The 17,725-nt window shown below is 40.9% G+C and overlaps 1 protein-coding gene across 9 annotated transcripts in view; it reads right to left on the bottom strand.

Annotated features, from left to right (window-relative positions):
- TNIK (TRAF2 and NCK interacting kinase) overlaps positions 1 to 17,725 on the bottom strand; it is a 400,335-nt gene that overhangs the window by 46,290 nt on the left and 336,320 nt on the right. For all 9 annotated transcript variants that reach the window (XM_025284476.3, XM_025284780.3, XM_025284525.3 and 6 more), the window contains 4 exons: positions 14,137 to 14,376; positions 11,566 to 11,672; positions 2,765 to 2,928; positions 635 to 732 (listed from right to left, as the gene is read on the bottom strand). In XM_025284476.3, the coding sequence (XP_025140261.1) occupies positions 635 to 732; positions 2,765 to 2,928; positions 11,566 to 11,672; positions 14,137 to 14,376 (609 nt within the window). The remainder of the gene's footprint in view (positions 1 to 634; positions 733 to 2,764; positions 2,929 to 11,565; positions 11,673 to 14,136; positions 14,377 to 17,725) is intronic.

Genomic DNA, 17,725 nt, shown 5'->3' with positions numbered 1-17,725 from the left:
GATGTGTTACAGCAATGAAGCTAGATTTCAGGTTGTCAGGTCCTCTCTGAGATCATGCTTATCAAGTTTTTGGTCCAGACAATACAGTCCCAGAGCAGCAGAAATGTTGCAATATTAATTCATATGGAAAATAATGTGGAGGAAAGGCCAGAATATTTAAGAGAAATCCACAGAAAGTGCCCAAATATTAACTGCTAGTTTCAACATCTCTTTGCCAAAGCTGCTGAGTAGAAATTATGGAATAATAGGAGTTATTTCTCTTCCTGTTTTGTTTTCTAACATAGTGCTGCTGTTGCTAAGTCACTTTAGTCATGTCTGACTGTGTGATCCCATAGACGGCAACCCGCCAGGCTCCTCTGTCCCTGGGATTCTCCAGGCAAGAATACAGGAGTAGGTTGCCATTTCCTTCTCCAAATATAGCTAATGATCAGCAAAATATCCAAAGGTAGAAAAGCAATCCTGGATCAGTTCAGTTCTTTCCTAATCAGGTATGACTTCCTTCCAGATGCTTCTAGCACCTGTTCTTAATAAACTCAACATTCAGAGTCATGAGCGCATCCCCCAACTACTTTACCCTGTGGGTTCTCTGGTGAATGAAAAGAGCTCAAAACTCTTTTGAGAAAAAAGCACTCACAGCTGGGCGACTTGGTCGGGTAATTTCCCTGGATTCTTCTGGTTTCACCTTGGAGGGCTCATGGGGGAGCACAGGTGATCCTTCCGACTTACTGTTGGCTAGAGGAAAGAACAGAGGGCCAAGAAAGATAATGACCATCAGAAGGTCCTGGAGTTCTGTGGTGAGTCATCCTTGGGATGACTCAGTGGACACCTCACTCACTCGGACAAATCCTCAAGCACATCTGTGAAAAAACAGTAAATGTTCAGGCAAACAAAATCAGCCATACACATTTAGGCTTGTCACCTGGAAGTCACTAGGAACAATAGGAAAAACTAAAAAAAAAAAAGGAAAAACTAGCAAGTGCCACCATTTACTGAGCATCAATGTTGTGCCACGGTTAGTGCTAAACACCTTTTAATGTCAATTGTCTCATTGAATCCTTGCTGTAACCCAATGGCGTGGCACTGGTTTCCTATTTCACAGTTGAACACAGAGAAGTAACACAACTAGCCCAAGGTCACACTGAAATTATGGGCAGAGCTGGGATTCTGTCTGATTTCTCAAAGTCCTATTCTCAATTATCATGTTAAACCAGCGTCTGAGTTATTCTATGTTTGAGTTTTTCTTTTACCACTTTCCCATCAGGATAAGTGATTTTGATGAAATGCTGTGGAAAAAAAGAAACTTGTTTTACTTGGGGGAATGATTTTTAAATGGGCCGGGGGGAGGGGAGGATGAGTTAGCTGTCTGGGTCCTTTAAGGAAGAAAGAATGAGGTGAGGGAGGGAAGGAGAGTTTGGTGATAAAGGTGTGCCCTGGAATAGAGCAAGGGTTGGGGGAGGGCTGCTACAGAGTGAAGAGCATCTCTCTGATTTATGAGCTTACAGGTTAGAGAAGAAGCAATCTCAGGTGGGAGATACTCTTTGGTTTAGTTTCAAAGTGGTTTTTCCTGGGTAGGGACACAGCAGGGTAGGACACACTAGCTTTTAACCCAGAAAAACTAGAGGTCAAAGGGAAGAAGTTAAGAACTGAACCTGAACCAGATCAGAGAATTAAAATGATATGCTTAAGTTTGGATTTTCTTTAGCATTTGCTCTAATGAAACATATTATTTTATTTTATATGAACAGAAAAAAAGGTAAAAGAATGGCACTTTTCTAAAGTTAGTAAGTCTATATCTGGATCAAAGCAACAGAAGCCTACACAGTTCTGGGTTGTCATGGATGTCAGAAGATTGTAAGAAGAGGCAGCTGCAGGCCAGTCCCACCCCAGTTCAGAGACACAGCACAGTATGTCTGACATTCACCTTTTCAAAATAGACATACAGTGAGTTCACTTAAAAAAAAAAAATTAGGAGGTAAAGAATGATTGTGTCTAATGAAGAGGCTAAGAAAGAATAAAACTGGTGCTTTTCACCAGGCAGAGTATTAAGTGTTTTCAAATTGCACTTAAAAAAATCCCAGCCTTCATTTCTTGAAAGCAAAATTATCTTCTGAAGAAGGTTTATGCAGAAAGAGTACATTTTGATTAGCTAGAAACAATAGGTTGTCATGTATAATTAGCTGGACACATTAATGTTTTTCACAAGCTTCCTCATTATTGAAAGCTAAATAATGAAGGATGACTTGAATTAAATGGTCAGAGAGGCTAATTTTTACCTCACTAATAGGAATAACCAGAAGGGTCAAGTATATTTTTTAAAGTCAAAGATTTTATATCTTCTCTCCAGTGCATATTTATTCTACATTAGCCTTTATTAACGTTTAGTTTGAGAAATGCCTTGTATTCTGAATGCTGTTGACACAGGGGAAGAGGATACTTATGGGTCATGGAACTCGAACTAAGCAATCAAACAGAAATGGAAACTGAGCTGTCTGATGACTACATTTTCAAATGAGACCAGTATTCTGCCATCTCCCTGGAGAATTCTGGTATCTGCAATTAGAAAGGATTGGGTCCACACTGATGTCACACACGTGACTGGGGATGGTGGTCCACGGCCCTAAGGAGACTGAAGCCGAGTGGAGTTAAGGGGCTTCTCGGCATCACACAGTGGCGGCCACACCGGGACCAGGAGTCACAGAAGTCAGGAAGTAATCTGACTCCTTGTCCAGAGAAGCCGTCCTGGAAAGGTAGGGGAAAGCTTTACCTCGAACCCGGGTCCGTTCGCTGGATCCTGCTTGTGACCCAGGCTGAGAGCCACCTTGGGAGCTGGGCTGGGAGCTCGGGGTGCTGGAGCTGGAAGAACTGCCACTGCTGGTCCTCTGCAAGGGGCTCTCCAAGACGGGCTCGGTTCTCCGGAGGTCAGGGTTGCTGTAGGGACAGCGATGCACGGGGCTTACATTCTCAAGAACTGGCCACTGGTAGACACAAGTGTAGTCCGGTCCCACCCCCAGTACAAAGGGATGAAGACAGTGCCTATGTGACCTTGCATTAAAGGGGTCAATGTTAATGACAGTCATGCTGTCTTCTGTGGAGCTCCTGGCCAGATTCCACATCTGGACAGGATGAATTCTTGACCCAACTGTTGGGTCATCTCACATCAAACATATTAGCTCTGAAATGGTGAATCTTCAAAGGAGGCTGGCTCTGAAACCTCTTTTCCTATGCTCATTGTAAAATAGTAGAGAATATTAAAAGATAAAAACAAGGGAGCAATGCATGCCATCTCTGCATCAAGAGATATTCAACTGTCTTTTACTGGATGATATATTATCTTCTAGTCTTAGAAAACAATTTTTTTATTTTTTGCCTGCACTGGGTCTTTGTTGCTGCGTGCGGGCTTTCTCTAGCTGCAGAGCACGGGCTCCAGGGAGAGTGGGCTTCAGTGAGTTGTAGCTCAAAGGTTTAGTTGCCCCATGGCAAGTGGGATCTTCCCAGACCAGGGCTCAAACTTGTGTCCCCTGTATTGGCAAGCAGATTCTTAACCACTGGACAACCAGGGAAGTTCGCTTCTAGTCTTTTTTCTTTTGTATGTATGGAAGCACACTGTGTATTCAATTTTGCATATTGCTTTTTTCCCCCTTTGAATGCCTTTTGAGCAGCTTCTAAAAACAATAATGGCTGCATGCTGCTGCTGCTGCTAAGTCACTTCAGTCGTGTCTGACTCTGTGTGACCCCATAGATGGCAGCCCACCAGGCTCCCTCATCCCTGGGATTCTCCAGGCAAGAACACTGGAGTGGGTTGCCATTTCCTTCTCCAGTGCATGAAAGTGAAAAGTGAAAGTGAAGTCGCTCAGTCGTGTCTGACTCTTAGCGACCCCATGGACTGTAGCCCGCCAGGCTCCTCTGTCCATGGGATTTTCCAGGCAAGCGTACTGGAGTGGGGTGCCATTGCCTTCTCCGAATGGCTGCATAGTAGTCCATTATATAGGTGAATTAGTTCAACCATTCTTCTGTTATTATGTGCTTCCAACATATTGCTGGGACACATAATACTGAAATAAACATCTAGAGGCAAACAAATATTCACTCACATCTCTCGGGGAATTGGAATTCTTGGGTGGAGGGGCATGAACTGGGGTATGCATGTGCACATATATATGTATGTGAACATATAAACACACAGCAGGTTTTCACTACAGTGTATGAGACTACCCATCTCATTGAATTCTTACCAGTCTTTATTATGAACAGCTAACTCACTTGCAAAAAATTATATTTTGCTGTTTTAATGCAGTTTTTAAAAATTACTGTTGAGGGAGAATAATTTTTATTCACATTTATTTGTTATTCAGAATTCCTCACCTAAGTTTTCAGCTCACATAGCTAGTGGTATCTTTGCATTTTTAAATTTCTTGCAGGAAATCTTTATATACCTTGGCTATTAGCAAAGGGAAGAATGTTTGAAAATAATTATTAAGTGCTAAACCCAAGAACAGTGTTTATCTATTGGCAGGCTAAAAGCCCCCACTGGTTATAAACGCTACTCTATTATTCACTCTCACATCTTTACTACTCCCAAAATAGTGCATTTATTCATTCACTCAGCTGGTCTATACCGGGCACTGGGTCAGACCTTTGAGATACAGTAATGAACAAGATCCAGCTCGTGTCCTCTGCCAGTGTCGCCAGACACACACAGCGGTCTTTGTTCATGCTGTGCCTCCAGTGAGCGCAGGGCAATATGGGAACATGAAGCAGACTCCAAGGCCACTTTTGGTGACCTCAGGGGGTGCAGAGGCGAGGAGGCCACTGAGCAGTGGTGGTGGGAGGAGACTGAGAGGATTTTAGGATTTTGTTATAAAAATAAGCTGTATTTTCCAAGTTTCTTCTAAGCTCTTCCTTTCAAATTTATAAACCATGCTGCTGCTGCTGCTGCTAAGTTGCTTCAGTCGTGTCTGATTCTGTGCCACCCCAGAGACAGCAGCCCACCAGGCTCCCCCGTCCCTGGGATTCTCCAGGCAAGAACACTGGAGTGGGGTGCCATTGCCTTCTCTGTTATAAGCCATAGACCTCTCCATTTTTCCCTCTAGACTTCTGTACTGCTGGGCCTAAGTGGCAAATTAGTGAGATCTGAAATTCAAAGATCCTATCCACTGCCATCCACCTGCCAAGGGAGAAACATAGGCTCCTCCATGATTTCATTGTCTTCAGTTCCCCAAACAGAATTTCACTAACAGAGTCGTCATAGTGCTATTATTTTCATGCAGTGAGCTATCACATTAAAATGTAATACTATGCTTTCACTTTTCTCTGCTCATTTTGAGAATATCAAGTGGGAACCAGGCACTCTGTGCTGTGTTGGGTGTCAGCTGCTTCACATGTAAATGTGAAAATAATATGGTCCCCTCCCTTGAGACACTTGCAGTTTGGCCCGTAAAAATCTGGCCACAAAATAGCATTGTTATGGCAGCAACTAAACCAAATAATTTCTTTCGGAAAACAAAAATATTTGGCTGAATTACAAAAATCCTTAAACACTGGGTTAGTGGAAGAGATGGCTGGTGATTCTGGAAAATGTAAACATAACTATATCTTCATGATTTATTAATTTTGATAATATAAATGTAGATTTTATGACAATATTCACCTTTCAATTTTTTTTACGGTAAAGGGGTGGCTAAGTCAACCCAGCAGTAAAAATTGACTGCAGAAAAAAGTGTCGGTAAACTTCAGGAAAACTTTCAAAATTCTTGGTATTTTTATGGCACTCCTTTGGGTAGTAATTAGCATTTAATTGATTGAGATAGATTTGGATCCATAAGAGAAAAAACCTCCCTCCTATTTGGAGAATATCTAATTATTATCTAGATAATAATTAGATATTATTAGATTATCCATAATAATATTTAGATATCTAAATATCTATAGTATATCTAATATAATATTCTAAGTAGAATAGCATGATAAATGAATGCTAATTCTGCAACATCTCACATTTCCAATATTTCATTTTTTCCAAAAAATAATCCTATTTAAATTCCTAAATAATAACTTCTTCCCTACTGTTCTCTTTTCATTAAACAGTAGTGGTCAGGAATTATTTATGTATAATTAATAAATTCTAAAAAAAATTTTTTTTAATTACACATTAAGGGTAAGGTTTCTTGGTGGCTGTTCTCATTTTGTAGAGATGTAATGTTCTTTGTATGAAAAAAAAAAAAAAAAAAAAAAACTATCGAGAGAATGGAGTTCCGTGAGCTCCGAGGACTTTCCCTTGTTGTTGCCGTGTGGTAGCAGGATCCAGCTCTTTGCTCGAATGCAGTACTTCTTTGATCATTTAGCCAAAACCTTTCATTAAACACCTGCCTTTGTGAGAACATGAGAGATGGAGGAGAGTCCAGGTCACAGGACAGACAGTCAAGTTACAACATAAATCCTAGCAATGAGATATGCAGTGGAGACCACAGCCAGCAAGCAAAACTCTACACACTGTGCGAGCGTCTGTAAATGGTAGCAGCATCTGGGGAATGCAGTGTAATGCAGCCTGGAGTGGTTGGTGCTGGTGTTGGGAAAGAGAAAGGACTTGATTAAACTTCAGAGGGGTGAGCAGCAAGGCTAGGGGAACAGTCTGAGCAAAGACACAGACCTGGGTTTTCCTGGGGCTCCTTGGTATAAAGACGACACCATCCTGGCTGAGTACCAAGTCTGTGTAGGAAACCCTGGGATAGGAAGCTTCTATAGCAATTCTCTTAAAGCCAGGCAAAAACACGGGCCTCCCAGGGCTGGCTTATGAATGACTGGTCAGGACAGAGGCAGGCTGACTAGGCAGGAGGCTGCGGCCACGTTAGATGATAAGACCTGGGCCAGGGCTGTCCTGGGATGACAGAGGTGCCAGGGCATCAGCAGAACCAGCTGGAATGAGCCTGCGTCTCTGACTGGGGCTCAGGCCTCTTTTGGTGTGAAGCTAACTGGATCCCATGAGCATTAAACCCCTGATCTGGGTTTCATTAGCATAAGTCTGTCCCCCCCATCCCCCCACTGGAGCTAACCAGTGTGGGTACTGATCTTAATAGGTTGCTATTTTTGCTGCTGGAGTCTGAAAGAAGTGTTTAGTTTCAATGTAATCACACATAGAAATAGGGAAAAATTTTAAATGCCTTTTCTACCTCATTTATTTTTTTTGGTAAAATATGAGTGTTTTGAGAAAATGTCACACTGCCATGTTCCTTTCTTCCTTACTATGGTGTCACCTGATCTGGCCTTGGGGCCAAGGTGCCTGAGATAAATGCTCTTAGAGGGGATCAATTTCGGAACAATTCCCTGAAATAATAGATTTCCTGTGTTTTTTATGTATTAACTGATCCTATTCAGATCCAAATATGTAAAAACTTGAAAACATTCATATAGATTTCTTTAAATGCTAACTTTTGTTTCAGACATTTGACATACTGCAGACAATGCTGTTTGGTTTATAAAACACACAGTAAAAAGAAAATTATTCCATTTACTTGAATCATATAAAAAAGTCTAAACAGAAAATTAAGATTACAAAGTGATTTCTTGGCCCAAATATTTGGGCCAAGTCTATAATTAACTGGATGCCTGCCCACATTCATTTTCCTTTGTTCTCTGATGACACAGCCAATGAGAACAAACCAGCCATAAGCAGATAGGTTTGGGATAGGCCCGAGAATTATTTTTTTTGAAATTAAGCATTCAGTCATTGGGTTTTGACTGGGTATTATTGGATTAATTTAAAATTTTTCATACTCTGAATGTATTCGCTTAATCAAATTTTAATTTGTTTTAAAAGAACACATGAATCAAAGTTAAATGTTAAAATGCATGGGAGGTTTTAAAACAGAAATTTAAAACATGAACAAATCAAATCATAATTTAAACTCACCAGTTCACCTTGACAGTATAAGGCATTTGGGAGTCCATACGGTATTGCAAAGGACAAAAATATTTAAAAGCAACCTTTTTATGGCTTTATGGATGGGCAGTTATCTGACAAATGGTGCCAAAAAATCTATAAGGACTTTATTAGAACCAATAGAAAATAGGATAATCTCTGTCTTTTCACAGTAATCCCCCCACCCCCCACCATTGATGAATCACATCATTAGCAAAGATGATGGAAGCAAAAGCTTCAAAAGTGCTTGTGTTTGCAACAGCCAGGATATGGAAGCAACCTAAATGTCCATCAACAGATGAACAGGTAAAGAAGATATGGTACATATATACAAGGGAATGTGACTCAGCTATAAACAGGAACAAAATTGGATCATCTGTACCGACGTGGATGGACCTAGAGTCTGTTATACAAAGCGAACTAAGTCAAAAAGAGAAAAACACATATTGTATATTAACATGTATGTATGCAATCTAGAGAAATGGTGCAGGTGAAACTACTTTCAGGGTAGGAATAGAGATGCAGATGTAGAGGATGGACATGTCATGTGGACATGGCGGAGGGAAGAAGGAAGGGTGGGCTGAAATAAGGACTAGCACTAAAATATAGACACTACCATGTGTAAAACACATAGCCAGTGAGAAGCTGCTCCGTGGTCTGTGATGACGGACTAGGGAGGGAGGGAGGTGACATATGTACACATATAGCCTATTCATACTGTTGCACAGCAGAAACTAACACAACATTGTAAAGCAATTCTCCTCCAACTGTATACTGGGCTTTTCCCTCTTGAGAGGCTGTCCTGCAATCACCAGTCAAGAAGCTGGGGATGAAAAACCCCAAGAAGGTACAGCTGACCCGTCACTGCAGTGCAGCTGCGTAAGCCAGCTCAGGTGAGACCAGCAGGACAATGTTGAAGTCAAGCCATAGAATGGTGAGAAATCATAAATAGTTACTGTTTCAAGCCACCACATCTCGGCATGTTTTATTATACAACAGAGGTGAACTAAAGCCATCTCCAGCACAATAAATACACCAAATCCCGAAACGTTTCAAAATGCAATTCAATCTAGAGCTGCAGAGTCTGTGTCACATCTTTAAGTGCTGGTCACTTAGAGATATGTAATAGAAAGAAGCAGGATTGTTCTACATGGCAGAGATGGGGATTCTCCATCTCCCCCCACCCCCGCAATGCTTTTGATTTTCATTGCAGGTAAATAATTATTACCGCTAAGTTCATTTCCTCCCTACCTTCTCTGTAAGCAGAAAAATGTTAGCTGTATTCACAAGATCTCCTTTCTTTGGACAAAATACAATGTTTAAGAGGTTCCAAGGGAAAAGCACATGTTTTGCAAGCCACTGACCATTTATTGGGCTTCCCTGGTGGCTCAGCAGGTAAAGAATTCACCTGCAATGCAGGGGACTTGGGTTTGATCCCTGGGTCGGGAAGATCCCCTGTTGGAGGGCATGGCAACCCATTCCAGTATTCTTGCCTGGAGAATCCCATGGACAGAGGAGACTGGCAGGCTCTAGTTCATGGGGTCGCAAAGAGCTGGACACAACTGAAGCGACTGAGCATGCATGCATGACAATTTATCAGTTATTTTGGAGCCTTAATGTCATTAAATTAGTATTTCAGAGGGAACAAAGGACTGCTTTTTATTTGACTAGAGAAAGACAATTCTCTTTCTTTTGGGTTGATAGAGGGGAAAAGACTTAAAGTTGAAATGATGCTTGATGTACAGAAACTAAAATTCTAAACAACTTATCTCATGAACACAGCCTAGAAGGCAGGGTTCAAAGGAGCAAGAAGCCCTGATAACTGGAGGCTTATTATCGCTTGGAGAGGAGGACTGGTAAAGTTCAGGCTGGCAATCCAGCCTCACATTCCTTTTGCTCCCTGGTCACAGTCCACACCAGGTGTGCTCAGTCCTGCTCACAACACCAGCTCAGCGTGAACCTGACAAGCTGCTGGACAAAAATGGCTCATTCAGAGCTTCTGCAACTGGCAACTCCACTCGGAATGAGCTAGCTTCTTCACCTTCCAGAGATGAATGATCTTAGTACGGTTCTGTCTTATTTACAGACTGACCCCTTCCTAAGGCTTTTCATAGCATTCCATATTTTAGGATCTGTACAAATAGTCATAACCTTCATTTCCAGTCTCTGTTTCTCTTTGACTAGCAAGAGACTGTCCTCTTACGAACACAATGAAGAATGAAACAGTACCCCTAAGTTCCTTTTTATAGTCTCAACAGAGGCCATTTGCTATTTCAGCTGATCCTAAAAAGGAGTGTACTCATGAAACATGTGAGGGGAGTTTGATGAACGACAGCAACAAACAGCATCTGTTACCCCATAAAATCTGCTCTGATACTGTAAGGATATTGTTTATTTTCCAGCTTCTCTTCAGACCTCTACACCCACCAGTAGGTGGATGCAACTTCCTGGTTGTAGGAATATACACGGTTGGTAAAAAATTCCAGAAGAGCAAAGAGCAACAGTGGGAGCATCACTGTATTTCAGTGACACTCCATAATGCCAGAGATGACTTCCTCATGAGAACTAGTCCTTCTGCAATTTGCCAAACTAGGACAGCTCTGCAGCTGGTCACTATAGCATTTCTTTGCCAATTATTTTCTTTCTTTCTTTCTTTTAGGCTCTGTTGGGTCCTCATTGCTTTGCTGGGGCTCTTTCTAGTTGTGGTGAGCACGGGCTTCTCATTGTGGTAGCTTCTCTTGTTGTGGAGCATGGGGTCTAGGCCTGCAGGCTTAAGCAGTTGTGGCTCACAGTCTCTAGAACACGGGCTCCGTAGCTGTGGTGCATGGGCTTAGTTGCCCCAAGGCATGTGGAATCTTTCCAGACCAGGTATGGCATTGAACCTGGGTCCCTGCATTGGCAGGCTGATTCTTAACCACTGTACCACCAGGGAAGTCCTCTTTGCTAATTACTTTCTACTGTCTCAATAGTCCTCAGGGCATATTTCTTTCTTTTTTAAAAATTTATTATTATTATTTTTTATTATTTTATTTAAGTGGAGGCTAATTACTTTACAATATTGTGGTGGTTTTGCCATACATGGATCCGCCACGGGTGTACATGTGTAAATTGGAGTATAGTTGCTTTACAAAGTTGTGTTAATTTCTACTGCATAGCAAAGTGAATCAGTCACACATACACACATATATACTGTCTTCCTTGGATTTCCTTTCTATTTAGGTCACCACAGAGCCACAGGGCACGTTTCTTGACCTGATGCTAAAAATCATCTCAGATCAGGCCACTTTGTTTGGCTGGCTTCATCAAAGGGTCTCTGAGGTTAATGGTCAGGGGTACCACACCCAGACTTTATTTGTAGTTTTACTCCCACATTTGAAAACCTGCCAAATAAGGTAAGCCAGATTGGCTTCTGCATTGATTCTGTGATTCATTTGCTCGTTCATGTATGAGCCCACACTACACACTGGTTTCTGTGAAAGGCTACTGAAGAAATAAAAGACTTGCCTCTGGCCCACCAAAATTTACAGTCCAGGTGGCCACTCAACATGCCTCAGAAGTGAAAAAAGAACAAAGATAGTTTTTTAGGAAAGCAGTAATGGCAATGGCAGGTGGGGCTCTTCCCTTCACCTTATCCATCTCCCTTCCCTTACCTTGCTCTGATGGGTTGAGATCCTAGTCTGGGTCCCAGAGCACTACCATTTCCAGGAGAATTCTTCCTTGCTAATGCTGGGGATATAGAAGTTGTTCTTTGAGGCACCTGAAAGGAAACCAGAATTCAGCAATATTTTCCATAAAATAACTTCCATGTGGTACTGCCTGAAATGCAGCCTACTCCTTTCCTAAGAGCCGCCAGGAGACATGGAATGATCAGAAACAGGAAAGAAACATCTCAAAGAAATACTTAACTCCCTAAATAAAATCAAAGGAAAGGCAATGAGGCACGTTTTAGCAACCATTAATGAGTACTGCCTTCAATGTTAAAAACAAATTTAGAAACAGAGCAAGTGAATTACTTTGACGTACTGGGTTAAAATAATGGCCCTCCTTTGCTGGCACAAGAGTGGTGGACACCAGAAATGTCTTTGGGGTATCATGAGCTCAGTTGGCCATTGGAAACTGCATCTGATGACGGTCATCCAGATAAATGGAGTTCCATTTTTAACTCACAGCACAACTGATAAACAGATAAGGAAACTATGAAATCTGGTGAGAAAATAGGGTATCAGACTAGAACTTGGGACATAAGCTCAGTGAGCTCAGAGAAATGACTGCAGTAGGTCCTAAATGTTTCCACTTGCTAACCAACTTGCAATTGCTAATTCAAAACAAACTCCTAACACTGTGCTTCCGGAGGTCAATTTGCAAATGTAATAAAAAAATAGGATTAATAATGAAACTGCTGGAAGGCCTTCAAAAAACTATGTTGAGTACCAGTTAGACTGTGAAGTACAGTAGTAAATTGTATCATTAGCTTATTGGTCAAGGGACTTAGGTAAATTCAAGTATGCCACAATTTATAAAACATTTTCTAATGAAATTGAATACTGTGAAGCGCACCAAAGGAGTTCAACATGAGGGGAGAGCAGAAGAGAAATTTACTTTATGAAAAGTGACCAGGAAATGAAAATGTGACAGCTAGGTGGGCTAAACATTCTTCGGGTGCTTTGATGTTTCTTTTTTGGAGGTCCTTTTAAAGTGGATTTATATTGGGTTGGCCAAAAAGTTCATTTGGTTCTAAAAGTAAAAGTAAGACAAACTTTTTTTTCATTTTCACCAAGAATATCATTGAATAATATATCTACTAACAGAACGATCTTTCTGACCAATCTGATATTTTGTACTAGATATTTTAAAATTATGCTTTGTTTTGATATTATTGCTTAATATGTTAAAGAATATTTACAATGAATACAAGTTTTCTTGGTTATTATAAAACATTTTAAGATAAAGACCTAGAAAGATGAGTCAGTGAAGTGATGCAGAATGACCAAATCAGTGCTCCCACCTGCTCAGTTAAATATTACTGCTATTTTTCCTTTTGTATTTGGTCACCTGAAATAGTTGTAGAGAGGGTCTAATGAATCATTAAAACCTAAAACCTTTGTATTGATCTAAAGTTTTTCTTCCAGAGTTATAAATGTGTGCCTGCATGTTTGAAGAGAATGGACCAATGACCTCAAATGTCTCCCCAGCTCTCCTGTCTGCTCCTCTGCACATCCTGTTTTTCAGATTGAACTTTGCTCCATAAATAACCTTGCCTGATGCCATGCCCAAGACGAGAACAACAAAAAAGCCACCCATCAGCCAATTTCATTTGCAAAATCATAGAAATTTTTTTGAGAGGAAGATGAGGAAAAATATTTGAAAACATTTGGATAAAAAGTATTATTGTTTTTCTGGAATCAATAATGGTATGGATCTATGGAAACTGTGAGGATTTCCATTTGCCCTGGCTCCTCAGCTAAGTTCAGGAGAAAGGGAATCCTGAACCAGGAAGAATCTGATGCAACATTTCTCCAGTGTTTTGAAATACTTCAGGTTGTCTGTAGTGAGATGCACAGCCATGTGTTAGGACATTTTGGAATGTATAACAGCTTGGTATAGGCAAAAACAAAACAAATGGAACCAAGCCAGTGGAACAATTGGTCATTTCACCCTACAATTTAATCCTCGGTACAACCTGGCCTAGAGGGAGCTCTCCTTAGTGGAACCAACTAACATATTCTAAGAGCATTACTATTTTCTGAACACCTGTAATGTGGTTTCACTTTGTGCTATCAAAAATAGAAATAAACAAATTCTTTACTTTTTAATCTGGAAATTTTAAATTTGTCTAGGTATAGATTAAGTCATCAATGAGAATATCCGTATTATGCTATTTCTCAAGATGGATAGTATTAATGAATAGTTTGGAAGGCTTGGAGTTGGGAGTTCTAATTCTGGATACAGGATATATGTTTTCAAGTCATTCAGTCTACCAGAGCCTCCATTTCTCTGGGGAAAATGGAGATCAGAGATGATGAATGACAATCCAAGTCTTAGCCTGGGAATGAGGAGGGACCAACACAAATGCTAGAAGGGACGGTGCTGTGTTATCATGTTCTTTGGTACTATGAATGGTCTGCAACAGGGGTAATAATAATGATAACAGTAATAGTAATAGTAATAATAAACGTTGATGACAATGATAGAGATGACGATAAAAACTCCAGTAATGTTACCTTTGGTGGAATGTCTTCTTCCTGTCGTAACCAAGAGCTTCGGTCAAACTTCTCAATGCGAGTGGGGAGAGGTGGGTTTTCAGAGGTGGGATCTGAGTTCTGGCGTGGCATCTCGACGCGGTGAGAGCTCACATTCAGAGCCTCCTGAAACCCAGACAGGCCCTTCGTGGGCTGCTCATGCACCGACTGGGAGGCGGTCAGGGCAGGTCCCTGGGATTTCACTGCTACCAGATGCGGGATCTAAGCATCAAACCAACATCACAGCAGCATTATTAGAAGTAGTAGTAGTAGTTGCTCACTTGTGTCCGACTCTTTGTGACCCCAGGGACTGTAGCCCGCCAGGATCCTCTGTCCACGGGATTCTCTAGGCAGTGATTCCTGGAGTGGCCATCCCCTTCTCCAGGGGATCTTCCTGACCCAGGGATCAAACCTGGGTCTCCTGCATTGCAGGCAGATTCTTCACTGTCTGAGTCACCAGGGAAATGCAGATCAACTAGGATCTCAAGGGAAGGGAGGATAAAATTTTAGGGAGAAAGAATCAGAGCACATGGAGCCCATAGAGGCTCTTTGCAGCATGCTTTTCAAAGCTCTCCCAAATTTCCTATTTTAGAGCTGGAGGGCTGGACCAGACTTGCTGGCAAAGAGTTAAATGATGGACTTGGGACTGTTAAGAAGTCAGTGAAATAAGTGTCATGATAATAATGATTTCAGTGAACATTTATTGGCCAGAAATACATTTACAAGCACTTCTGATCATACAAACTTCCTCCTTTCAACCTCCTAACTTGGACTTCAGAGAGTGCTCTGTGAAACAAGAATTGCTCTCAACATCTTTCTTCTTATGAACTCATTAAATACCATGAGCTGGACACAATTATTCTTCTCATTTTACCCATGGGAATTTAAGGTATAGAGAAGGTAAATGACAACCTAGATTTCACAGCTAACATGTGCCAGAGACTGGACTGTAACCTACACATACGCCTAATTCTAGTTTCCAGGTTGTAACTCCACAGCCTAACTGCTATGTGATCCTGCTTTCTGGTGAACTGGCTCTTACCACCTAGGATATTATATATCTCACAACACTAGGATGTTTGTTTTAGAGTTGGAAGTCTCACAATTTGGCATGTATTGATATCGTTCATGCAGGGAAGAAATGCAGACTTTAGGTAGAAATGTTGCTTTTTAAGACAAATCATGACCACCTATAGTTCGGAGAACCCTTCACCCCTCACACTTCCTTGTTCGAGCTCATGTGAGCCTATCTTTTCCTCCAATGTGCAGGGAAGCCCCCAGGAGACAAGAGCCACATCAGACTTCCTCTCTCTGAGTCTAGCACCATGCCTGGCATATTGAAGGCAGTCAGTCAATCCTGGCTGGGAAAACATCCAGAGTATTTTCTAAATTAAACTGTTAATTCAATAAACATTAATCTAGTATTTGCTTTGTACCAGGCACCTATCAGACTCTCTTTGGCCTGAAATCTCAGTGCCCAGACTGCTAGAGGACACCTCCACAGCCCTCCTCCACCAGCCTGGCCCTGTTCCTCCTGCGCTTGAGGTCTCATCTCTGGAGCAGCCTTGCCCCAGACTCTTCAGAACCTCTTGATTCGGGAGCCTGGAATGTTGCTAACTATAGTTCCAAGGAAATCCTCAAAGTCCACTTCAGTTGAGTGTATGCTTCAACGAGAACAGAACTGCAACCAATCAAATTTATATTAAGGTTGTGTAGGTGTGTGCTCAGTTGTGTTTGACTCTTTGCGAACCCTAGGACTATAGCCTGTCAGGCTCCTCTGTCCATGGCAATTTCCTGGCAAGAATACTGGAGTGGGTTGCCTTTTCCTTCTCCAGGGGATCTTCCTGACCCAGGGATCGAACCTGCATCTCCTGCATCAAAGGCGGATTCTTTACCTCTGAGCCACCAGGGAAGTCCATATTAAGGCTAAATATCATTAAATATATTAAGCATTAACACAAAAACAAAGCCTGTCTTACAAATAGGTACCTCAGTGTTCATAGAAGCATGATTTGCAATAGCCAAGACATGGAAAGAACCAAAATGTCCACTGATAAATGAATTGATAAAGAAAATGTGGTATGTATGTATACATATACACACACACAAACGCACACACACATATACACAATAGAATACAACTCAGCTATAAAAAAGAATGAAATATTGCCATTTGCAGGAGCATGGATGGACTCAGAGGTTATCACACTAAGTAAAGTAAATCAAGAAGAGAAAGATAAATACCATATGGTAACACTTATATGTGGAACTTCAAATATGCCACAAATGAACTTATCTACAAAACAGACTCACAGACATAAGAACAGACCTGTCATTGCCAAGAGGAGGGGGTGGGGAAGGGATGGACTGGGAGTTTGGGATTAGCAGATACAAACTATTATATATAGAATGCAAAAATAACAAGGTCCTACCGTATAACACAGGGAACTACACTCAATACCCTGTGATAAATCATAGTGGAAAAGACTGTGGAAAAGAATGTGTATATATATGTGTAACTGAATCATATTGCTGTACAGCAGAAACTAACACAACAGTGTAAATCAACTATACTTGAATAAAATAAATTTAAAAAATATGTAGTACAAAACACAAACCTACTTTGAAAGAGTCCCTTAAACAAAAACAAAAATTGAAGCTCCTGAAAAATGCTTAATTCAATTAGCTGTCTGTCACAGGATATCAACAGTTTCATTTCCTAGTCACTTTCACATAGTTTCTTAAGTTTTCTCTCTACTCTCTCCTTTTACAGGGAAAAAATTTCCTAAAAGGTCAAAGTTGGGGTTTTTAAAGAGGAACTTTGTGTGTTTTGAACCCATGGATGCTTAGGCCTGAACTCATTATATACAAATAAAAACAAAAAAGGCAAGATAAGCTAATTTGGCTAGTACTGAAGAATTTTGGACCTCATATACTAAAGGCAAACTTAAAATCAAGAATTCTTGATTGTATCTGCTCTGAAACTCCAGTTCAAATAGCATAACATATATCAAAGGTGCCCTCAGAATATCTGTGGGAGTGCTGACACAGGGGGACACCTGGAAGAAACTTAAGACGTTTAGGTGAAAACTGCTGTGTAACCTTTCTTTTTTATGAAATTTCATCCTACATCTCAATTCCTACTTCATTTTTGGTATACACAATTTAAAAAATTCCTCTAAAACTTCCAGAAACTTCCCACTTATCTAAAAGCGAATAAATCTTTTCTTTTCCAAATAGCTTAAAACAGTGGTTCTGAAACTTCAAAGTGTATCAGAATCACCTGGAGGCTGTTAAATCACAGACTTCCAGCCCCACCCCTAGAGTGGCTGATCAGTAGTCTGGGTTGGGCCCGAGAATCTGCATTTCTACCAAGTTTCTGGGTGATGTTGATCCTGCTGCCCTAGGGACCACATTTTTAAAAGCACTGGCTTAGAAAACACAATTTTACTTCATCTAGTCCATTTAACTTTTCCAGTTTCAGGCTCATGTCAAAATTCCAAGGAACAAAAGATAATATAACAGTTTATAGACACATCAAGCTTCCTTGGTGGCTCAGGTGGTAAAGAAT

This window comes from Bubalus bubalis, chromosome 1 (genome assembly GCF_019923935.1).
Source record: "Bubalus bubalis isolate 160015118507 breed Murrah chromosome 1, NDDB_SH_1, whole genome shotgun sequence".
NCBI lineage: Eukaryota > Metazoa > Chordata > Mammalia > Artiodactyla > Bovidae > Bubalus > Bubalus bubalis.
Note: the sequence above shows the minus strand (reverse complement) of the source record. Positions and strands in the feature narration are given on the sequence as shown.